General features: G+C 49.4%; 1 protein-coding gene across 1 annotated transcript; it reads left to right on the top strand.

The window, feature by feature from the left end:
* Window positions 1–14,722: 14,722 nt before the first annotated feature.
* Window positions 14,723–21,955, top strand: LOC306934946 (NBAS subunit of NRZ tethering complex-like; the record flags this gene model as incomplete). The annotated part of the gene is made up of 1 exon (XM_079517768.1): window positions 14,723–21,955. The coding sequence occupies one exon, from the start codon at window positions 14,723–14,725 to the stop codon at window positions 21,953–21,955; it is 7,233 nt and encodes a 2,410-aa protein (XP_079373894.1).
* Between the last annotated feature and the right edge of the window lie 3,343 nt (window positions 21,956–25,298).

The raw sequence follows: 25,298 nt of genomic DNA, 5'->3' as shown, positions 1-25,298 counted from the left end.
CAGAATTCATTCCATTATGTTGTTCTGACCCCCCCCCCATGCCAAAGCGCCAGCGCTCGCCCAGCAGTCTGCCGTCCCCCAGGTGGATGAATGCAAAGGCACACTGTTTTGGACACTAGGTTTTGTCTGTCTGTTTGGCAGCTCAAAAGGGGAAAAAATGTGCATTGTAAACTGAATGTTAATCATGTTTGTCATGTTTGCTCTATGAATAAAAATAATATAAGAACGTAATGTTCTGAGCAACAGTGCTATTTTGACAGCAAGTCTTTATTTATCTTTAATCATAGTTTTTAAAATAATATTCCATTTAGTTTCAGTAAAGTAAGATGTTTTTTAGTTCTTAGTTTTCTATTTATAGTGACTCATAGGACTAGACTATGTGACAACCGGGAATAGTCTGGTGACCACCCGAGAGATGGTTGGCAGCCGGAATGTAGACAGCACCCGGGTAAGCAGTTTGGGTTAGCGCCCCAGCCTGTGTTCGCCGTGAGGAGGATACCCAAAAAAACCACATGAGGCCTTTAGGAGGGCCATTCAAGCCACAAGTGGAGCCTGCGGCACCACTGTCACCTTGCCGGTGGAGCCTGCGGAATCCACCACTCCCAAATGAAGTGTCTGGTGCTGGGAATCTGGTGCAACGCACAGGTCCTGCAGGTGACCCTGGTGTATCACCATAGTGATATTGGATGCAAAAAAATGTGAAAGAGGAGTCAAAGTTAAACGAAAGTTGTGCAATATGGTAGAAATAGGTCAACAATACAAATTACTTTTGTGGATTAATCTATTTTTAATGAGAGGCCCCCAGACCTACACCAACTGACCGGAACTACTTGATATTCACCAAAACCAGACGAGAACTCCCACTACGGGACTTAGGGTATTTACTACTACAGAAGAAAAATAAATCTGAACTAACCCTTTAATAATAGATTATATATTTTTTTCCAGCTGGTGATTCCACAGACTACCACAGGGAGAGGTCTACAGTATCTAGAGAGATGGCCTCCAAAAGACATTCAACTTTGTCAGAGGAACAGCGAGAGATAGACAAGGGGTGTGGACCGTTTGATGCAATGCTGCAACCCGTAGTAAAGCTGTACAGGATGGGTATGTACTGTTTTGTTTACAAATGACTTGAATGTGAATCAACTATTGTCACAACAGTAGGTGATTTTTTTGTGTGCAAGCCCTATTGTTTTTGTTATTTCCATAAAAAAAGAAAGGTGAGAAGAAGGGGGGCAAGGGCGAAATGATTTTCGACTCATGCTCATCTCAACTCAAAAATAGAAATCGAAAAATAGAAACCGAAAAATTGTCTTTGTATGTATGTATGTATGTATGTATGTATGTATGTATGTATGTATGTATTTGGTTAAAATGGGTAAGGTTTTAAAAAAGGCAAAAGCATGCTCTGCACTGGCCTAAAAGTGGGTCCTCTAAAACTGCTTCAACTTCTGAGAATGTGTTTGGTTCATTAGCCACCAGATGGCATACCTTATAAGTATGTATGTATGTAGGTCTGTATGTATGTATGTATTTAAAAGGGGGGCTTTTTTGTAAAATCCTTCATATATTTAAAATCCAAAGTAAGGTTACCAGTGAAGGGCAACCTGCCTATTCACTGGGGACTATGCAAGGCAGAGGCGTCCACCCCCCAAGTTAGACTAGACCGCATTCCTATATGAAGTGTACTCAAACACCTCACCAGTTGTACAAAAACCCTTATTGTAGTACCTACTTATTACTACCTACTGGTGCCTACTCGTAGTAACTAGAACTGCACTCTGTCGAGTGCCAACTTTGCATAGTGCGCAAGCAGAGCGCGCAAGTTGAAATTTGAATATGAAAATAAATACTAAAACAACAAATAAACCTTTAAAGAAACGTATTATATAACTGGCTGTTGATGGTGATGTAATTGCAATACGTTTCAATATTGGTTGGGTAACAGGTAACGTATGTGTATACTTTGGTCGGCTGGTGTATGTATGTACGGTATGTGTGGTAGGTATATATACTTGGATGGTGATGTAATTAAGATATGTTTCAATATCGGGTTATAACTGGCTGTCGATGGTGACTTAGTTAGGATATGTTTCAATGTCGGGTGGATAAAATGTATGCCTGTATGTATACATGTATGTAATCTTAATTACGTCACCATCAAAAGCCAGCTATAACACGACATTGAAACATCCATCCATCTTCAACCGCTTATCCGTAGTCGTGTCGCGGGGGCAACAGCTCCACCAGAGTGATCCAGACTTCCCTCTCCAGAGCAACATTAGTGACTTCCCCCTTGGGGATTCCGAGACGTTCCAAGGCCAGTGAGTCGATGTGTTTCCTCCAACTGCGCCTTGGTCTGCCCCGGGGTCTCCTCCCAGTGGGACGTGCGCCTAGGGAGACGCCCGAGAGGCATCCTAACCTGATGCCCGAGAGGCATCCTAACCAGATGCCCGAGAGGCAGGGCCGGTCCTGAGCAATCTGGCGCCACAAGCAGGATTTTTCGCGGCGCCCCCCCCCCCCCCCCCCCCCCCCCCTCAAAAAATAAAAAAATAAAAAAAGTTTTTTTCTTTTTTTTTTTACTTTGTCCCAAAAATTGAGGAGACACTGTGGAGGCACTGGGGGGACAGTGGGGACAATGTGGAGGCACTGGGGGTCCATTGGGGAGGCACTGTGGGGACACTGGGGAGGCTCTGTGGAGGCACTGGCGGGACACTGGCACTGGGGAGGCACTGGGGAGGCACTGGGGGGGCACTGGGGAGGCACTGGGGGGGCACTGGGGGGACACGGTGCAGACAGAGTTGGGACAGATTAAAAAAAAAGTAAAAAATAAATAAAAAAAAATGTTTTATTTTTTATTTTATTTTTTGGCGCCCCTCCCCCATGGCGCTCGAAGCCGTTGCTTCGTCGGCCTGTAGGAAGAACCGGGCCTGCCGAGAGGCATCCTAACCAGATGCCCGAACCACCTAAGCTGGCTCCTTTCCAGGCGAAGGAGCAGCGGTTCTACTCTGAGTCTCTCTCGTGTGACTGAACTTCTCACCCTATCTCTAAGGGAGATGCCAGGGACCCGTCAAAGAAAACTCATTTCGGTCGCTTGTATTCGCAACATTATTCTTTCGGTCATGACCCACACTTCATGACCATAGGTGAGAGTAGGAACGAATATTGCTCGGTAGACAGAGAGCTTTGCCTTCTGGCTCAACTCTCTTTTCGTCACAACAGTGCGGTACAGCGACTGCAATACCGCCCCTGCTGCTCCGATTCTCCGGCTGATCTCTTTCTCCGTCCTCCCCTCACTCGTGAACAAGACCCGAGATACTTGAAAATCCACCGGTTTCCTACTGAGAACCATGGCCTCAGATTTGGAGACGCTGATCCTCATCCCAGCCGCCGTACACTCTGCTGCGAACCGGTCCTGTGAGAGCTGAAGCTCTCGGACCGATGGTGCCATCAGGACCACATCATCTGCAAAAAGCAGTAATGCAACCCTTATCTCACCGAGCCGAATACCCTCTCCGCCACAACTTCGCCTCGAGATCCTCTCCATGAAAATCACAAACAGGATAGGTGACAATGCGCAGCCCTGGCGAAGGCCAACCCCCACCGGAAACGAATCCGACTTACTCCCGAGCACACGGACACAGCTCTCGCTTTAGGTGTACAGAGATTGGATGGCCCTCAACAAGGTCCCCCTCACCCCATACTCCCGCAGCACCTCCCACAGGACCTCCCGGGGGACCCTGTCATATGCTTTCTCCAAATCCACAGAACACATGTAGACCGGATATGCATACTCCCAGGCCTTCTCCAGGATTCCTGCAAGAGTATAGATCTGGTCAGTTGTTCCACGGCCAGGACGGAATCCACATTGCTCCTCCTGAATCTGAGGTTCGACTATCGGCCGGACCCTTTTTTCCAGCACCTTGGCGTAGACTTTCCAAGGGAGGCTGAGTAATGTGATACCTCTGTAATTGGCACACACCCTCTGATCCCCCTTTTTAAACAGTGGGACCACCACCCCGGTCTGCCACTCCCTCGGCACTGCCCCAGACTTCCACGTAATGTTGAAAAGGCGTATGAACCAAGACAGCCCCTCAACACCAAGAGCCTTCAGCATTTCTGGACGAATCTCATCAACCCCCGGGGCTTTGCCACAGTGGAGCTGCTTAACTACCTCATTGTCAGGGACGGTGGGTCTGATGTTATTGGGTTTAGGAGTTCCTCAAAGTGTTCCTTCCAACGCCCTACGACCTCCTCATTTGAAGTCAGCAGAGTCCCATCCTTACCGTACATGGCTTGGATGGTTCCCCGCTTTCCCCTCCTGAGGTGTCGTACGGTCCTCCAGAACAACTTTGGTGCCCCCCGAAAGTCCTTCTCCATGGATTCCCCGAACTCCTCCCACACCCGCTGCTTTGCCTCAGTCACAGCTGCAGCTGCTGCCCTACGAGCCTGTCGGTACCCTGCAACTGCCTCTGGAGTCCCCCGGGATAACATCCCGGTAGGCCTCTTCTTCAGTCGGACGGCTTCCCTGACCTCCGCTGTCCACCAGGGAGTTCGAGGGTTACCGCCCCTTGAGGCACCTATGACCTTCTGGCCACAGCTGCAGCTTCAGCAATAGAGGCTTTGAACATTGCCCATTCCTGTTCAATGTCCCCAACCTCCACAGGGATGCCAGAAGTCCCGTCGGAGGTGGGAGTTGAAGTCCTTCCGGACAGAGGTCTCCTCCAAACGTTCCCAGTTCACCCGCACTACCCGCTTGGGTTTGGCAGGTCTGTCCAGAGGTTTCCCCCGCCATCTGAAACAAACTCACCACCAGATGGTGATCAGTTGACAGTTCAGCCCCTCTCTTCACCCGAGTGTCCAAAACATACGGCCTCAGATCAGCTGACACGATTACAAAATCGATCATTGGCCTAAGGTACTCTGGTACCAAGTACACTTATGAGCATCCTTATGCTTGAACATGGTGTTTGTTATGGTCAGTCCATGACTAGCACAGAAGTCCAATAACAAGCCACCACTCGGGTTCAGATCCGGGAGACCGTTCCTCCCAATCACGCCAGGCCAAGTATCTCTGTCATTGCCCACGTGTGCATTGAAGTCCCCCAGTAAGACTATGGAATCCCCCACAGGTGCCCCATTCAGGACCCCATGTAGGGTATCCATGAAGGCCGGATACTCTGTACTCTTGTTCGGTGCGTACGCACAAACAACAGTCAGAGTATTCCCCCCTCCAACCCTAAGGCGGAGGGAAGGGACCCTCTTGTCCACGGGGTAAACTCCAACGTACTGGCACTCATCCGGGGGCTTGTGAGTATCCCCACACCGCCTGAGCCCTCACACCCTGGGCAACTCCAGAAAAGAACAAGGTGTACGCCTTGTCCAAGAGTTTGGTTCCAGAATCCTTACTGTGTGGAGGTGAGCCCCACCAGGTCTAACCTGTAGCACTCAGCCTCCCGCACCAGGTCCGGTTCCTTCCCCACCAGTGTAGTGACGTTCACCAAAGTCAGCCTCTGCTGCCCGGGTCTGGTCCGTCCAAACACTCCAGTGTCACTGCCACCCGTCTGGCAGCGCACCCGACCCCACTGCTTCCTGACGTGGGTGGTGGGCCCACGTGGCGGAGAAGATGTGCCCTCGTTGCTTTTTTGGGCTGTGCCCGGCCGGGCTCCGTGGTAAGCCCAGCCACCAGGCGCTCGCTGACGAGCCCTCCCTCCAGGCCTGGCTCCAGAGGGGTGCCCCGGGCTTCCTCCGGGCCGGGTCGCATCTCTTCTCTCTTGTTCTTCCATGAGTGCTTTTGGACCATGCTTTGTCTGGCCCCCTTCCCCGAGACCACTTTGCCATGGGAGACCCTACCAGGAGCACTAGGCTCCAGACAATACAGCTCCGTGGTAAGCCCAGCCACCAGGCGCTCGCTGACGAGCCCTCCCTCCAGGCCTGGCTCCAGAGGGGTGCCCCGGGCTTCCTCCGGGACGGGTGCATCTCTTCTCTCTTGTTCTTCCATGAGTGCTTTTGGACCATGCTTTGTCTGGCCCCTTCCCCGAGACCACTTTGCCATGGGAGATCCTACCAGGAGCACTAGGCTCCAGACAATACAGCTCCCGGGTTCATGGGGGCACTCAAACCTCTCCACCACGATAAGGTGATGGTCCTTGGAGAGGGACATTGAAACATACTGTATCTTAATTACGTCACCATCAACATCCAGTGTATATATATACCTACCACGCATACCATACCTGCATACTTCCAGCCGACCACAATACTTGCGCACTCTGCTTGCGCAAGTAATTAGTAACTTTGTCAGGTTTTACTGCCGTCCCGCCACTCTTGACGCTGGCAGCTCCACAAAAATGCACTCGTCCGACTGAACCGTTTAGCTCTACTTACATCCTTAGTGTAAACATGTAATGTTTAGTTTTTGAGTTGTGTAAACCACTCCTACAACTGGCTTTGTTAGTCTGTCTGTCTGTCTGTGCATGAATGAGCATGGTTGCTATGGTCACCCAGTTCACACGGGTGTGATTTCATTACGTCAGACCAGAGCTGATCAGTCTATATAAGACCTTACACCACTCAGTTCACACAGGTGTGATTTTTCTCTCATGCATAGAATTCCTGCCTGTGTGTAAAGAGGAAATGTCCCCTGAAAAGAGGAGCACCAGTCTGGTCCAGGAGTATCCACACATTAAAGAGGAACAGGAGGAACTACTTCAAAGACCAGAGAAGGGTGATTGGTCAACACAGACATTATTAATAGTGAAAAATGTTGGTGAAAACAGAGAGCCTGTAGCCAGCACTTCACCGCAACACATGAAAACACAAGCTGATGTAGACAAGAAAATGTTAAGTTGTACAGAGTGTGGCAAAATGTTTAAATTTAAGTGCCAGCTGAAGGATCACATAATGATTCATACAGGGGAAAAGCCTTGTACTTGTAAAGTTTGTGGAAAAGGCTTTAGACTAATGGGAATGCTAAAACTGCACATGAGAGGTCATACAGGGGATAAGCCTTTTACTTGTAAAGTATGTGTCAAAAGCTTTACTCAAAAGATTCATCTGAAACAACATATGATATGTAGTCACACAGAGGAGAAAATGTTTAGTTGTACAGAGTGTGGCAAAATGTTTAAATTTAAGGGACAGCTGAATAATCACATAATGATTCATACAGGTGAAAAGCCCTTTGTTTGTAAAGTTTGTGGCAAAGGCTTTAATCGAAAGGCTTCCTTAAAAAACCATGGGTTAACTCACACAGAGGAAAGGCCCTTTACTTGTAAAGTGTGTGACAAAGGCTTTAGTCGAAAGGCAACGCTAAGAATGCACATGAGAAGTCATACAGGGGAAAAGCCCTTTACTTGTGAAGATTGTGGCAAAAGTTTTTATGATAAAGGCAATCTAAAACTACATATGACGACTCACACAGGGGAAAGACCCTTTACTTGTGGAATTTGTGGCAAAGGCTTTTGTCGAGCGGCTGTTGTGAGGTTACACATGAGGATTCATACTGGGGAAAAGCCATTTACTTGTACAGTTTGTGGAAAAGGTTTTGCTCATAATGACATGTTAAAAAAACACAAAAGGACTCACACAGGGGAAAAGCCCTTTTCTTGTACGGTTTGTGGCAGAGGATGTAGATTAATGCAAACACTAAGAACACACATGAGGACTCATACAGGGGAAAAGCCCTTTTCTTGCACAATATGTGGCAAAGGCTTTGGTCAGTGGGGTGCACTAAAGACACACAAACGCACTCATACTGGAGAAAGGCCCTTTATTTGTACAATTTGTGGTACATGCTTTAGACAAATGAGTGCTCTAAATAGTCACATGATGACTCATACAGGGGAAAAACCCCTTACTTGTAAAGTATGTGGTAAATCCTTTAGTCGTGATTTAAATGTACACATGAGGACACATACAGGGGAGAAGCCCTTTATTTGTAAAGTTTGTGGCAAAGGATGCGTCAACTCAGGTAATCTTAAACAACACATGAGGACTCACACAGGGGAAAAGCCCTTTTCTTGTACGGGTTGTAGCAGATGCTTTAGTGAAAAGGGTGCTCTTAAAAGACACTTGAGGATTCATACAAGGGAAAAGCCATTTACTTGTACGGTTTGTGGCAAAGGCTATAAAATAATGCATCAACTTAAAAAACACATAAGGATGTGTCAACTCAAGTAATCTTAAACAACACATGAGGACTCATACAGAGGGAAAGCTTTTTCTTGTATGGGTTGTGGCAGAGGCTTTAGAGAGTGCTCTAAAAATACACTTGTTTGTGGCAAAGGCTATAGATTTACACAACACCTACAATACACAAGGAATCATTCAGGGGAAAAGCCGGTTTCTTGTACTATATGTGGCAAAGGCTTTAGTCATATGGGTACCCTAAAAACACAAGGACTCATACTGAGGAAAAGCCCTCATTTATACAATTTGTGTTGCATGCTTTCAATGGGTCATCTAAAAGAACACATGAAGACTGATACAGGGTAAATGTCCTTTTCTTGTACAGTATGTGGCAAATGCTTTAGTCAAAGTGATCTTAAACAACACTTGAGGACTCATACAGGGGAAAGCCATTCACTTGTACAGTTTGTAGCACAGGTCATTTACAAAGACACTTGAATACTCATACAGGGAGTGGGAATAATTAATTTGTATTTGTGCTGGGGAGGAAGGTATGGGGAAATGAAAATGTTTTAATGTTGAATATCAAATAAAAAATGTCATTTAAAAAGAGAAGTTGTTACTGAATAATATTATTAATATTAACCCACTCAGTGCTGCCACGAGAAAATCTTGTGAATTGCTACTGTACTCTACTGCGCCATCAGTGTTTGACCCTAAGAGTATTAGTGATCACAGGCCTGTGGTCACTCATGACTCCACCATCTCACAGGTCTCCTCATATAAATACTTGGGTATCTGTATTGACAACTCACTGACTTGGAATGTGGAATGTAGACAGTCTCTGTAGTAAACTACAGCAAAGACTGCACTTCCTCCGCCGTCTCAGGGTTCATGGTGTTGACTAAAAACCTATGTCAGTGTTTTATCGAGTGGTCTTGGAAAGCCTGGTCAGATTTGGCATCACAGTTTGGTTCAGTAATCTCATAAGATCATAGGGGTAAGACAACGCAAGGCTACACTAAAACAGGCTAAAAAAATGGTCAGTGATGTTACCCATGTTTTAAATGGAGAGTTTGTACTTCTGCCCTTTGGGAGAAGGTACAAAGAACCAAAGTGGAAGTCAGGTTTAAAAAGTCGTTTGTACCAGCGTCAACTAAAATGTTTAACGAGGCTCTGAAACAGTAGTGACTGTGAAAGGTTAGATTAACCACACTGTGTACACTTGTGTAATGTTGTGTCTCCCTCCGTTATGTATTTTTGTTTGTCACTGATGTTTTATGTGTGGCTGCAGCCAAGTTTACCTTGACAAGCCTTGAAGGAAGAGTGTGTGTGTGTGTGTGTGTGTGTGTGTGTGTGTGTGTGTGTGTGTGTGTGTGTGTGTGTGTGTGTGTGTGTGTGAGAGAGAGAGATTAGACACAGCGGCAGGGGATGAGTAGCCTTATCAAGACACAGAGAGAGAAGCGTTAGCGCTCCTGTATGCCACAATTGAAGGAGGCCCAGCTGTTTATTTTCTTTTGAGAACAAAACACCTGCAGTCTCACATGAGGTAAATAAATACATAATTCACCCCCTGCCAGCGATTTTCAGTTTTCCCTTACCTTTTAATTCAGTGGTTCTTAACCAGTGGTCCTTGAGGAGGTTCCAGGTGGTCCCCAGCTAAATGATGGAGAGGTTGGTAACCAAAAGGAAAATGAAACCAAATGGACTAACCCTTTACGCTCTCAAGAGTTAAATTATTGTTAAACATCTACATTACTTAATTTACAAGAAGTCTACACAATTATAGAATGTAGAGGAATTGTTATTTTGATCAGCGTTTGCCTGTTATTCTCTCCAGAATGAGTTAACACATTTAAATTAATGTATTAGATTTTCATCATTTCTTTATGCATCAAAATGACTTGTGATGGCTTTGTATGATTGCTCCTAATCTTGTATTATTCATTTTGTTATCATTACTGGTAGGACAATACGAGCATCAGTATCTTTCAAGATACCAGAAGAGGCATATTCATTCATGTATGCACTATAGATGCAGTAGTGTTGCAATCATGTGTTGACAAAATGTCCACATTAAACACCTGTGCAAAACCTAATTTTTCCACCTTGGAAACCAGATGTCAGATGGCCCACAATCCCCCTGCCAGATGGTGAAACACTTGTTCACGCCATAGTCTCCGCAAGGCTTGACTACTGCAAAGCACTCCAGTACAGTCAGAACAGTGCTGTTAGGATCCTGAGAGTTCGGAAATATGAAAACATCACACCCATATACTCCATTCTCTATGCTGGCTTCCCATCCACTTTAGGATTTTTGTCACTTTAGGAGACAAGGTCTCCCTCTTTACCTATCAGTGCATCCACATCAACATCACTAACCCTTATTGCTTGATTGAAACAAAGAGCATTGAGGTTCACCTTAATTTACAATGCTGCAAAATCAACAATTAAGGCATATACAGGTATAAAACAAGAAAGTGAATAAGTTAAAAACAATTACATAGTGAGGTAGGGAGGTTTAAATTGTCCATTGGATATTGGCGTATTCATTTTTATTTTTTATATATTATTATACATTTTATCTAAAGGAACTCCTCAAACCTCTCACATCCACCCACTCCCTCTGCTCTGGAAATTCAGAGTCAGACACACTGAACACCCCCATGACGAAGCTCTACGCGATGGGGGACCAGGCCTTCTACTCAGCTGCTCCTCGGCTGTGGAATGCCCTCCCTGACCATCTGAGAGCACCACAGTCCGTTGTGCTCTCAGATGCCTGTGGGTAATCTTAATCAGCAAAAATATTTGCTGTGTATAGTTGATCAGCATTTAATGTTTTTATTTTATAATCTTAATATGTTACTTTTTAATCTTGATTTTATCTTTTTACATTTTATTTTTTTGCCATATAGATCTTTGAGATTTGTCTCAAATATAAAGTGTTACAAATAAAAGTTTTTTGTAAATTTAAGGATTAGGCATGTAACAATGCCTCGCGAGACAGTTAAACTGATTTAAAAGTGATGTGAATTGGTTAATAAAGGTGAATCTCAATACTATAGCAAATGTGGCGGGGTGGTATTGATTAAGGTAGCCAACTACGCCACCTGGGGAATTGCACCCCAGGAATATTATACTAATACTGAACACCCGGAGCACGTAATGACTCCCCAACACAGATTCAGTAACAATAAAGGCAAGGCAGAAACGTGTGTAACCAATATACAAAACACTTTATTAAATAGTTGGTTTAGCAATATATATAAGTAATTAAAACATGGCATAGCAAGAAGACATTTCATTTATCAATAAGACGGTGCAAATATAGCAATATCCAACAACAGGGTTAAAGTGCAAGTGACTATGAAGTGCCTAGAGCTAGGGATATCACACCACTACAAGCCAGTACTGGGGGGAGGAGGGGAGCTGGGCAGGCTCACCGGTCCAGGGTGGTGGCAATACACAAACAAAACACAGCAACTCAAAATAAACCACAAAGGAAAAGTAAACTAAGGGAAAAGGGGCATTACCACCACCACTGGACGGCCGTCAGCTGCTCCAGCACCGGACCTATAAGGAAGATAAATATATATATCAGCACTTCACAGTGGGAGGTATTCTACAATGACAGTATTCACTTCAGCCGGTCGTATCTAAATCACCATGGTATATATATATAGTATAAGACATAAATATAAGTGCATATATATATATATATGATATAATACACAATACACTTATATATACCTATATACGCCCAGACACTGCATGAATACAATATAATAGAGGAATAGAATTAAACAAGAAGGGTTACAATGAACCAGGCCCAGACTCAGGCGAGCAGCAATCCAAACACTGGGACCATTCGTGGCTGTGTGATTGTTCTCAGACTCGGTGGCTCATGAGAATGGGTGGAATGGTAATATCAGCAAAGCAGCAGGTGTGGTGCTGGCCCTGAAACGCAAACGGCCGTATTAAGATACTACTTAACTACTATAGTTCGCTGAGGCAAGAACAGAGAGGCGCACAATGGGACTCACCAGCTGTAATGAGGCCAAGGCGTACTGCCGTTGTGCTTCACCGCAGCGGTAGCCAGGTAGATAAAGAGGAACTGTAAACAACAAAAGCCTGTTTATATTCCTCTGGCATCAACGACACCAAATTAATATATATAGAGTAGGAGAACCACCAATAACGTACCGGGGTGGCGTTGTGCCAGTTCACCACACAGAACTCCAGAAGGAGATGTTCACTGTGTAGCCCCGAGGCTAGAAACAAAACAAGCGGTCACAGTCACGTTCAACTTCTAAGGCAGGCACTAGAATACACAGCAATGTGGAGAAACGTACCTTCACAGATGTGTCAACTAAGCGCGCTGTTCCCCGACAGAACAGCCGCTTCAGAATGACCGCCTCGACTGAAGAGGAATGTCTCCCGATCGTAGAGAGCGTTCCCAAACAGAGCGGAGGAGAGACAGACAGCTAATGCACACGGAAGACTTATAAATGCCACAAATCAATCCATTAAGCAGTGGGCGGAGGACGGGCCGTGACAGCGTGGGAACGCTCACGCCCATCCTGCCACACAAACAAACTTGATATGTACCTTAGTTATGTCAACATCAACAGCCAATAAGGGACCACCATTCTTACCCCGACATACATACATACATACATACATACATACATACATACATACATACATACATACACAATGTGACAGGGTCGGTTTTGATGGTGTCTGAAGGTGTTTGAGAAGCTGCTAATTAGGAAATCACCTGCACCTGAGTAATTTGGTGGAGCCTTTAAAAGGCAGGCTGCAGCAGTACAGAGAAGAGAGCTGTGGAGAGGAACAGAGGGCAGAAGGAGCTGGCTGGCTGGAAGGAGAGCGGCCATGAACGGGGGCCATTGTCGGGGCCCAGCCGGGGAAATGGTTGCTTGGCACCAGGCGGGGTGTGCCCTGTCCGCCCGTGGCAGGACCCGTCTGTGGAGGCGCTGGGAGAGGACGCCAGGGGAGGAAGGCCCGAGTGAGAGGACCCAGCGAGAGATGGCAGACGGTGAAAGAGGGGATGCCGATTCAACGCAGCAGAGGGGCCAAGTTTCGACTAGCCCCTCTTCAAAGCTAAGTACCCCTCTATAGACCTTGAAGTTGAACTTGTCAGCGTGTACACTGTGCAACCTGATTATTGTTTTAACGGACGATTTTAGTTATAGTTTTATCTTTTGTTTGTCAGCCACTGCCTTTTGGGACAATTAATTACTCACTGTTTGGAATCTTTTATTGGCCTGGTCGTTTGTGCATGTTTTTATATTGTAACTTTTATTTAGTTCTTATTGTTTTGTGTGGTGTTTTGCAACTGAGAGACCAAATAGGCAATAATAGACAAAACAAACTGTTGTTTGATCCTTAAGGATCCCCCAGAAGAACTAAAGACTGAATGCTGCTATATGGAATATATGGACTGAATTCCTACCCCAGGAGAAAGAATGGAATGAACATTGTCTTACTCCCTTACAAGTGATCCAGTACCATGCATTTTTATGTTTAATCATTTTTGTGTTTTGCAATAAATCTGTTTATTGCGGCCTTGACCTTTCTCTTTTTCACTCTGCTCAACCCTGGTAAAAGAACCTGTGTGTCTTAATGTAATGTCTTGAAGTGATTTTAAGTGGAGTCCTGGGCTCCACAGCCTCCAAGTGGCGTAGTCGGCTACTTTGAATTATTATACTTTTTTAACCTCGCCACATAAACACAAACATTGTGTAAACACAAATATTGAAGACGAAGGTGAGGATGCAAATTGTGATTGGCCGGAATTCATCACAAACTGTCAAAAGACTGTCAAAAGAAAAACACAAACGTAGTGAATGAAGCTGGATTCCAGGCTAGTATATCTGTTGAAGGTCTGGATTCCAGGCTAGTATATGTGTGGAAGGTCTGGATATGTGTGGAAGGTCTGAATTAAAGGCTAGTATATGTGTGGAAGATCTGTATTCCAGGCTAGTATATGTGTTGAAGGTCTGGATTAGAGGCTAGTATATGTGTGGAAGGTATGGGCACTGATGACGCACGCAGAGGAGAATATGACGTAAATTAAACAAAGATTAAACGCCATTGACATTGAAGGGAAAACTTACGTCATATGTAAACGAGCAAATCGGCTAACCAATCACATGTTGGTGGGAGCGCTTGGCCAATAAGGGACCACCTTATGTACCTTATGTAGCAATGTCAAATGTCCGCTAACATAAATTGATGTATGATGACAAGAGCGCCCCTCATTTCACACGGGTGTGATCTTTACATTAGTAGTACTACAGTATTTACCTGAAGGAACGTCAGGTTCAGAGAAGAACACCTGCGCAAATTGACATCATATAAGAAATGCATGACAATGCTTTGTGTTGTATTGTGTGTCTGTCTATATAAGGTGTCTGAGTGTTTACAGCGTTTAAATGAATGATGGATGTATAGATACAATGGAAGAGATAGATGTAATGATGGAGAGGGACAAACTGAGACATAAAGAGACAGAGAGAGACAAGAAGAGGGACGACAGACAGAACAGAACGTCGGTATAGTAAACATGGCCTACGAAGATGAAAACATTTTATATGATTTACTGATCAATGCAGAATGGCCACCGGAAACGGACACACAGCTACCAGCGAACAAGGAGCAGACGACCTCTGTCATTGCGGAGTCAGTGACGGGGGCGTTCCGTTCACTCCTTCACTACCTGCCGTACCGTTCCTCCGCCTCCTCCCATCTGCCTCACAGTCTCGTCAGGCTGGCCGACAAGCAGATCAAATGGCAGCTAGATCTGGCGAGTAATGGCAAACTTTTGGCCGTTGTTCAGGACCAATGTGTGGAGATCAGATCTGCCAGGGATGACTTTGGATCAACCGTCGGGAAGTGCCGGGTGCCCGAGGACCCCCGTCCAAAGTGGCGCAGGGTGGCATGGAGCCACGACTGCACCCTACTGGCCTATGCCGACAGCGCGGGCACCGTTCGTATCTTTGACCTGATGGGCAACGAGCTCTTTACCATCCCCCCCGGGGGGGTCAGCTTCCCGGGGGACATCAGCTGCGCCGCGGCAGGCCTCGTCTTCCTGGAGTACACGGCCAGCACCCGGTGGTCCACGGAGCTCCTTGTCATCACGTACGGTGGTGGGCTGAAGAGCTACCTGGTCGCCGTTGGAACCAATCAGAGCATCCGGGAGAACCACAGCTTCAATTTCAGCACCCACTACTCCCACGGTGTCACCTCGGCTGTATACCACCCTGGACATCGGATGCTGCTGGTCGGAGGCTGTGAGTCTGGGGACCACAGCGTGGCCAGGGCGTCACGCTGTGGCATCACAGCCTGGAGGATTCTGTCTGGGTCTCCGTACTACAAGAACATCCCCAGCTATGAAGATGATGTCAGTGCTACTCAGAAGAAGAAGGCCCTGCCCTGCTTTAGGTTTTTCTCCAGACAAGGTGTCGAACAGGACGGCGTGTTCCGTTTCAGCCTTAGTCCTGATGGCAGACTTCTGGCTGTGATTCACCTCTCCGGATGCCTGTCTCTGTGGGAGGTCCCCGCCCTCAGACAGAGAGCCGCCTGGAGCCAGGAACAACAGCCGGGTTATGAGGACATCAACCCAGACTGGAACGCTTCCTTGAAGAAGAGAAAGAAACTAAAAGAGAAGGAGCAGTACTACCCACTGTCGGATGTGAGCTGGTGGAGCAACGAGGCCTTGATCCTTGCTCGCTGCTCTGGGTCTCTCAGCATCTCCTCTGTCAGGACCCTCCAGAACCTCCTGGGAAAGTCCTGTGAATGGTTAGAACCTGTGCCACGCCTTACCGCCGCACACGGTGGTCACTTCCTCGGCCTGGAGTGTGAAGTGCAGAAGAAGAGCAGCCATCTGGACAGCAGCCTGAGTGGCGGTGAAGGTGAGGCGGAGTCAGACTCTGACTCTGATGCTGAGTCATCACCCAAGGACCGCTGCCTCGGCTACGTCAAGCAGGGCCTGTACTACGTGACGGAGATGGAACGCTTTTCCCCACCACGGCGCAAGCGGCCACGCACTCTGGTCAAGAACTACCGGCTGGTCAGCCTGACGTCCACCACACCCATGCAGCTTTACGAGAGGAAGATCGACCATGAGGAGTATGGCGAAGCCCTGTCTGTGGCACAGACCTACGACCTGGACACAGACCTGGTGTACCAGAGACGCTGGAGTAAGAGCTCCGCCGGCATCGCCTCCATGCAGGACTACCTGAGTAAGATCAGGAAGCGTTTGACGGTACTGCGCGAGTGCGTTGAGCGAGTGCCCGGGGACGTGGACGCGGTCAAGGAGCTGCTGGAGTACGGACTCAAAGGAAGTGACCTGGAGGCCCTTATCGCCATAGGCAACGGAGAGGATGGGGGCAGGTTCGTGATACCTGAGGACGCAGACCTTAATGACCTTCCTCCATACAAGGACTTCCTCTCGGCTGAGGAGGAGCTGGAGAGGAAGGAGAGAGAAATGGAGAGGAAGGAGAGAGAGAACAGCAGGAGACGAGCTCTGCAAGCCCAGGTGGACTTCAGCAGGATGAAACTGGAGCAGAAGGAGCTGTGTCTGAACCGACTGACGCTGCTCCGGTACCTGGACCGTTTGGCCACGTACGAAGAGATCCTGGGCGGTCCTCACACTGCCGAGGAGAGGTTTGACGCGGAGTTCTTCCGAGAATTCCGCAGTCAGAATATCGTTCTTTCCGCGAGAAAATATGCCAGGGAGAGTGACGTGCAGGCCCTGCATGTCCTGTTCACGTATCACGGAGCAGACTTACTGGAACATCGCCTCGCCATCCTCTGCAACCTCCCAGAAACCACCTCTCCGCACGAGTATGCTGCTCTGCTGCCAGAGGCCTGTCTGGATGACAATGGAGATAAGCTGTTTGCTCCGTGGATGGCGCAAAGACACAGAGACGTGGACTGGTGTGAAGCTGAGGAGTGCAGAGCAGTGTTGGACCAGACACTGTCCGGTGATGATGATTACACTTTCCTGTATGAAGAGGCTCCAGAGCTGCTGAGGTTCCGTACGCTCACACCCTCCATACAGCTGCTGACCGACTGGTACCTGAGCAGAGCTCAGGCCATTGAGTCCAGCTCCGGTCAGGTGGACTGTGCCCTGGCGCTTGTAAGTCTGGGAAAGGAGCACAGAATTCCCGGACTGGAGCAGTTGTGCGATGACCTGGTCACCATGGAAACCCTGATATACGAGACGCCGTGTGAGTCGAGTGTAACACTTCGGGACTTACGCCAGCTCAGGGACATCGACAAGCTCTGCCTCCTCATGAACTACTCCAGCCAGGAGCACTACGTGAAGGACGTCCTCCAGTGGATGATGCCGTTCTTGCGCCGCTGTGAGAGTCGGGTGGACGGTGAGTGCAACGTTCTGCTTAGGGAGTACCTGGTCGGCCTGGCCCGGCGAGACCTCTCGTTGCCTCTGACCGTCTTCCAGCATTCCAAGCCCGACTGCCAGCAGATGATCATAGAGCACTCGGACCAGTTGATGACCTTGGCTCTGGAGTGCATTTACAACAGTGAGAGAGATGATCATGATCAGCTCAGCCTGTGTTACGACATATTGGAGTGCCTGCCGGAGAGGGGCTATGGGCCAGAGACTGACCTCACCTCGTCCCTCCACGACCGGGTGGACCGCCTGGAGAAGCATTTGGGCGTGCTAGAGGTGCTGGGGAAGCATGGCCTTCAGAAACCTGTCTCCTACGTGCAAAACAGTCAGGACAGCGAAGAGGAAGCCTACCACCTGATGTTCACGCTCTGTAGACACATCGGACGCAGAGATCCCCCGGTCGGCGAGGCGGAGTGGCGGGGTCTCCTCCAGGACATGTTGGACATGCAGCGGGACATCTACACCTGCCTGAAGGTAGAGACGTGTCTCCAGGTCTACGTGGAATCCCTGCTGTGCTCGGGCCGTGTGGAGAACATCCGCCTGGCGGGACACTTCATGCACTGCTCAAAGGTCAGCTGCAACGTGCCACCAGTCATCCGCGCCTTCCAGGGAAAAGGTCAAGTGCTGAAAGTGGCCTATGACAGGAGTGTGGAGCTGGTGCTGGCTGCAGCCAGAGAATACTTCAACTCCTCCACCTCATCGCCAGACCCCTGTATGGACCTGGCCAGGGCTGGTCTCCAGCTCATTACAGACTGTCCCCCGGCGATTCAGGAGGAACTGGACCTCATCTGTGCCCTCTGTCAGCTGGATGACCTCAGCGTTAACATGCTGCCACTTCAAGTGCGCCTGCGGTCAAATCGCCTGTCTGTGGTGGAAGACTGCGTCTCTCAGTGTCCTACAGCCTACAAACAATCTGCTGCAATGCTGCATCTGGCCAGGCTCCTCCGGGTGGCGGGAGACGACAAGGTCAAGCGAACAGGTCAAGTGTTGACCCTGCTGGCAGAGCACGCTCTCCGGCGCCTGGACTTTGAGGCCTCCTACATCCACTGTCGGGACCTCATGGCCACAGGCTACAGTCTGGGCTGGGAGGTGAGCAGTCTGCTGGGGCAGAGCGAGGCCTACACAGACCTGGGGGCTCGAGAACAGCTGCTGGGCTTCTCCCTCGCCCACTGCCCCCCCGACGACATCCACAGCCTCCTGGCTGCCTCCAGCGATCTTCATGCCCGGGTGTTATACCGGGCGGTCAACAACCAGATGGATCCCACCGACGCCCAGACAAGACAGGATGTAGACGAGACCAACTTCCCCCAGATTGGTGCCCCGAGCTTGGCGTCCTCTGTCGGAACAGGGGGGGACTTGCTCCACAAGACCGCCATAGCCACAACCATCGAAGTCCTGGCCACCACGGGACTAACCACCAAGGTCGCCCTGACCGGAATCACAGACAACTGCTGGTTGAAAGACTCATTCAACTATCCCCGGCCGATTCAGTGTCACGGCTCCGGCTCCGGTAACCAGGAAGTGGTGGGTGAGAACGCGGACCTGGAGAGACAGGGCTGCAGCCCATTCTACCAGGAGCTGTTTGACCACCCGTACGTAGACCCGAGTCAGGACGTATTTGTGTCCTTTGGCAGCGGCATGCCTCAGGAGAACTTCACAGAGGTTCTGCTGAGGACCGGCAAACTGGCCGAGATGAAGACTGAAGGACAGTCGCCCTTCTCCTCTACGGAGGTGTTGCTGCAGCTCGCCGGTGATGCGCTCCCCAGGGACCTGACGCTGGCTCTGGCCTATCTACTGGCCCTGCCACAGGTCTTGGATGCCAACAGGTGTTTTGAGAAGCACAGCCAGTCGTCTGTGTGCCTGCAGCTGGCGGCATACTATTACTCCCTGCTGATCTATGCCCACCTGGTGCCCTGTTTCAAGGACAAGAGTCGCACCCTCTATCAGGCCAATCCCACACTGCTGATCCAATTGGTCACCCGACACGTCTCGGCACATTCGGATTGGCCTGAGGAGTTGGAGAAGCTGATAGGCCAGCTGCTTGCGTACAATGAGCGTCTGACAGAACTGACTCAGACCCAGGCGATCCAAGGTCTGTGCCGCGGTGTGGACGTCCAGCGGTTCAACTCTGACACTGAGTACAAGAAGGAAAGCATTCTGGGTCTGGCAGAGACGCTGGAGGACAGCGTGTTCAGGACCTCTCTGTGTCTCGCCCAACGCTACGACGTACCTCTGTGGGACGTCTACATGACACAGCTGGAGTTCCTCTTCACGGACAGCGGCCTCTCCACCAAGGACATCGAGAGGCGGAGCCAGTCTCTGGGGCTGTTTGAGCTGCTGAAGGCAGAACCGCAGGCCTTCCACGACCACATGATGAAGTATGTCTTGCCTGCCGTTGAGGGCACCGACCTGGGCCGCCTGCTCTACTACTACACCCTGCTGGAGGCCGCCGGCTGTGAGGCCTTCATCATCGGCCGCATTAGCCTTGACTCCCACGTCAAGTTGCTCAGGAAGCTCCGTGCTGTCGCCGATGGACTGGACTACAGCAAGCTGACAGACATATCCTCGGACCCGCTGACCGCTCTGGGTCCGGTCCTAACCAGCCAGAACGTGCTGTCGCTCTCCAAACTGGCCCACCACCTGCCCATGCCCGGCGGCGCCATGGGAGGGGCAACGCTTACCGCCAGCGCGGTGCACACCGCGTGGCTGCAGAGGCTCTTCTGGAACGGAGACCCCCAGCTCTTGAAGAGACCCCCGCAGGGCGACCGTGACTTCCTTCATGCGTACGACATCTGCAGCCGATACCTGGAGAGACTGAGCCCTGCCGACATCGTCCTCTTCCTGGACGACATCACGCTGTCCACCGCGGCGGCCGATAAGCTGAGTGTCCAGGCTCGCTGTGAGGTGGTCAGGAGAGCCGACACTGCCCTGCGTCAGCTGGGGGAGAAGTGGAAGAGGAGGGGAGAAGAGGACCATGGCAAGCAGAAGGGGACAAACCCAGCTGTGTTGACTTTTGAGCAGGAGACAAACCCAATAGAGAGTAATTTGAGCAGGAGGGGGACAGACCCAGCTGTGTTGTCCTTTGAGCATGAGGGGACAGAGGCAGCTGTGTCGACCTTTGAGCAGGCCGTTGCCCACCTGAAACGTGCACAGGCCCACCTGGATGCGCTAGGCCACGCCTTCATCGTGTCGCTCAGAGACAGCCGACAGGCAAAGCTACAAGGCTACGGCCGGGCGTTCGACCTCTCCCGCTCCGAGAGATCCAGAGTGCACGAGCTGGCAGTTACCATGGCAACTGACGGACAGCCCCTGGAGCTGATCGGGGAGCTACTGTCCGTCACACCCCTCCCGGACCTGTCGGTCAGAACGGTCGTTCAGGACGCGGTGCAGAGACTAGTGTCTGCGCTCAGCAGCCACACAGACGCCTTGTTGAATTACCCACAACCCCTCTGGGTGCTGGAGGCCATGGTGAGCGCTGTGCGCTCTGCCACAGAGAGTGGTTATGGCACGGTGACCTCAGACCACCTGGTAGCTTGGTTGCGACCATTCTGCGGCGATGATGCACTGCCTGTGCGGCCACGATGCGACGTGTTGCAGATCCTAGAGAGCAGTTTCAGCCTCAGAGACGCAGACATCGCTCTGTTGCTGCTCCACAGGACCCGGGACGTCCTGAGAGACGGACGACGAGTGGTCCAGATGGAGGATGTTGAGAATGAAGACAAGCGACATGCCCTCTTCCGGGAGCTGCTGGAGGCCGCCCGAAAATGGGAGGAGTTTCAGTTGATTGTGCTCCTCCTTCGGGTGTGGCCGCCCATGACGATGAAGGAGGAGCTGTTCAATCCCTGGGTGGAGCTGACCTCCGCCCTGCTCACACACTGCCCCTGGAGGGGGGAAGTGGACGGGGATGAGCGGGTGTTGGCCATGATCCGCTCCCTCTATGGCACCGGACACCGGCTCCCCACACCGTGCGTTCGACAGGTGGCCGCTATGCTCCTGGATCAACCAGGCTCCCGGCTGGCCGCCCTCAAGCTAATGGCCGAGAGCGGAGATCAGCAGCTGCTCCAGCTGACCCTGGATCAGGTCAACGGCATGACGCCAGACGCTGCCGACGAGGAGCTTCTCTCCTTGCTCTTGGACGCCGGCCTCCTGGTGGCCTGCGTCTCCTCGGCCCTGTACCCTGCACTGGTCTCCCTGCTGCTCGCTGGGCAGCAGCAGGAGGAGAGGATAAGGAGGTGGGATGTGGAGGAGGTGGCTTCCCAGCTCCTGGCGGCAGGACATGGCCCGGAGGCGGGGTCTCTGCTCTTGGCTCACCGTGGGAGGAGCCACCAGGAACATGGAACCTTTGGCTCTGCGCTGGCCGTCCTCAGGAAGTGGCTCTGAGTGAATGCGTACTGGTAGAATACTGGCAGTACTGGTAGGAGTGCCGGTAGTACTGATAGGGGCGGGACCCAGATGGCTTTTAACCAGTTTGATACACACTATATATAGGTTTGATACACACTAGGCCATGGACTCCGGACATCTTATTACAGACAGACTATTGTTTGTATTGTATGTCTTGATTATTTTTTGATTTAACTATTTTTTTGTCAGAAATGTAGGCCTAACAGCAGGGGGCACAGTGGCGCAGTCGGTATACTGTCTCCTCACAGCTAGAAGGTCCCAGGTTCGATTCCCGTCATGGACGCTGGTGGCATGTTCTCTCCTCCACATCATCAGCGCCCATGCCGTAGGTGGGGTTGGCGAAAGGGCTTTTCTGTGTGGGGTTTGCATGTTCTCCCTGTGTTCTGCATGCAGTAATCCTGGTCAGCTCCCCGGCTGGTCAGCCAGGGCACCTGAAAGGAACTGGTTGGAATAACGTGTTCCTTCCATCTTTACAATTTAGGCATTTAGCAGACGCTCTTAATCCAGAGCGATTTACATTAATTAAGCAAGAACAACACATGGTAATACATCAAATACATAGAAAAGTGCTCTAAGTGCTCTAAACAAACATTAAAAATCCCATAGACTTATCTACCATATGACATAATCTTCAAAATCCATGCATTGAAATGTAAACAGCATGCGGACATTAACACTCAAAGTGCCAAAGGGCAGATATCGCGGGTTATAAGCTAAATCAATATCAACCGGCTAAAGCTAAAAACAGACCTGTAGTGCTGTCCAGGTTGCTAGGCAACGCCTTCATCTGCGCGTGCAAAACGGGTGCTATGACAACGGATATAACGGACATATAGCGTGGGGCGTATGCATTCCCGATTTTCATTGTTCCCAAGTAGGCTGGTGCCTGACGGGCACAGGTTTAATAGAGACATTGTGAAAACAACACCATGTCCCATAACAAGTTGGCAGCAACCTCACACACGCACATATGGAAACCATGCATTCCATTCCAACACATTGTGTTATCCTTTTTAGCATCACCTTTGACTTAACTACATTGTTAATAATCTTGTTTAAGAGGTGTAAATCAATGAATCAATTGATTGATTTAATTTCATTAATCCTGTCTTTAAGTAAGCGTTCAAAATATAATCAATACAACTCAATTAATCAATCAATTTAATTTCAGTAATTCAGTCTTTTTCATACCAGCTCAGTGGCCTTAAGGTTATAGTGTCCACTATAAGCCGCCCCGTGTCCGGAACGGTTGAGAAAGGACAGACTCACTTACTGTGTGGGGGAATTAGCAGACATCACTCTCTCTCACAAGTAATAGTGTGGTATTCTCTCTCCCTCCCTCTCTCGCATGCACACATGCTCCTCATTGTAATTAGCACAACAGTGCAACACACTCTCTCTCTGTTTCTAGCTCAGCAGTGCCACTTTTGCACCTGTTGGTACGACAGACAGACAGACAGGCAGGCAGGCAGGCAGGCAGGCAGGCAGGCAGACAGACAGACAGACAGACATTGCCGATCCTTGAAGTGGTTGCACCACTTAATTTTTTTCAAAATAAAACAGAATAACAGTAAAATATGTATGTATTTCTATTGTAAAACAGTAGTGTCAAGGGTTTCTATTTAATTTGGTGGACCTTCGCGGGTCTGTAACTCTGAGAGTATACAAATGTAAGGGTCCATTTGGTTTAATTTGTACCCTCACAGAGTGAAATAAACTGATGATTTTACAGTATAGATGATATAAAATACTACTCAACTAGGGCTGGTTGTCTGGGTTAGGACCCGACACAGTGGTGACTGGTGAGAACTTAACCGGGATGACGAAATCTCTGACACAACGATATCTGGTTTGTAAGGCCAAATATTGCTGTGTCGTACGCAAATGCTGCCTTCCTCCCAAGTCTCCTATAACTCTTTATATAGGGTTTGACTGGATGCTTGACACAATGACAATGGCTGGGTTTCCCGAACGCATTTAATATTTGGACTGCTGGACAGCTAACAGTAGGCTCTCAGCCTGTGTCCTCCGTGAGGAGGAAGCCCAACAACCCTCGATGAGGCCTTTAGGAGGGCCATGCAAGCAGCAAGCGGAGCCGCAGCACCATTTCCCTACGGAACCATTGCCCACCACTCCTGAATGAACTGTCTGGTGCTGGGACTCTGGTGCAACGCACAGGTCCTGGGCCTGGTGAGAGCAGGAGTGGACCTGGTGAGACGTAGGAGGGGCCCGGACAGGAGACAACCCACAGAGCCTAGTCCTTCCATGCACCAGAAGTGTACCTCCCAGCCCTGGCAGAGTAGTTCTGGAGTAGTTCCAACGGTGTGGCCCTGGTTTTGCCCTAGTGGGACTGATTGAGGGTAGCTACTGGGACGTAAATCGGGACTTGATCACCCCGGCTGGTATCAAAATGGGGTCTGATGCAGAGGTTCTCAAACATGTTTGTCTCAGGTCACCCCTGTACATTTTCATCCATGAATTACATTGTTACTTTATAGCACCTTTTGTCATATTAACGGTATGCAAATATGTATCTATCCATCAAAGATATCAATTGGGGGCAGGGCCGGATCTACCATATGGGCACTTTGGGCACGTGCCCAGGGGCCCTTGGGCACCAGGGGCCCCCCCCTTTTTTTTTTAGCTCCACAGAAAATGTCCCTGCTAATACGAATGAAATAAATGGTGTCTAAAAAGATTAGTGTTTTATTGTTGGTGAGAAGGGCAGCTGAAAAGTGCAATTGTGTGTAAAGCAGCAACAATGCGCTAGATTGGCTGTCACTCTGGTGGGGGTAGGCGACCGGAAATAGGCCAATATAACGGCATAAAACTGGCCCAAAACGGCTCCAAAACCGCAAAAATGTTGCGCGCGCGTGAAGGGGGGCCCTTCGAGCTTCAGTGCCCAGGGGCCCTCAGAGGTGTTAATCCGGCCCTGATTGGGGGTCTAATAAACCTCAACAGGTTTGAAATTTGGGTGTTTGAAATTCAAAAGGTTGAGAAACATTGACCTCCATTACACTCAGATCTACTTCTCAAACAACAACCATAGTCAGTCAGCACTGTGAAGTGCTCCCGGCCAGGGTTGACACCATATATGGGAACATCAGCGACATCACATCATGTGACCTATTGGTATTTAAGAGATGGTTGCTCTGCTTCACATGTCGTTCTTGTCATGAAACACGGTGCAGTGAACAGCTGGACAACTCTGAACGCGAAGACTCCCAGAAAGATCATGTCTCACCAAAACTCAACTAACAAACAGATCACATCTCACCACAACTTAACTAACCTTCCAACCCACCCCGCTGTCGACAGC

The sequence above is a fragment of the Electrona antarctica genome (assembly GCF_951216825.1).
Source record: "Electrona antarctica genome assembly, chromosome: 13".
NCBI classification, from domain to species: domain Eukaryota; kingdom Metazoa; phylum Chordata; class Actinopteri; order Myctophiformes; family Myctophidae; genus Electrona; species Electrona antarctica.
This window is presented reverse-complemented; position numbering and strand designations above follow the sequence as displayed.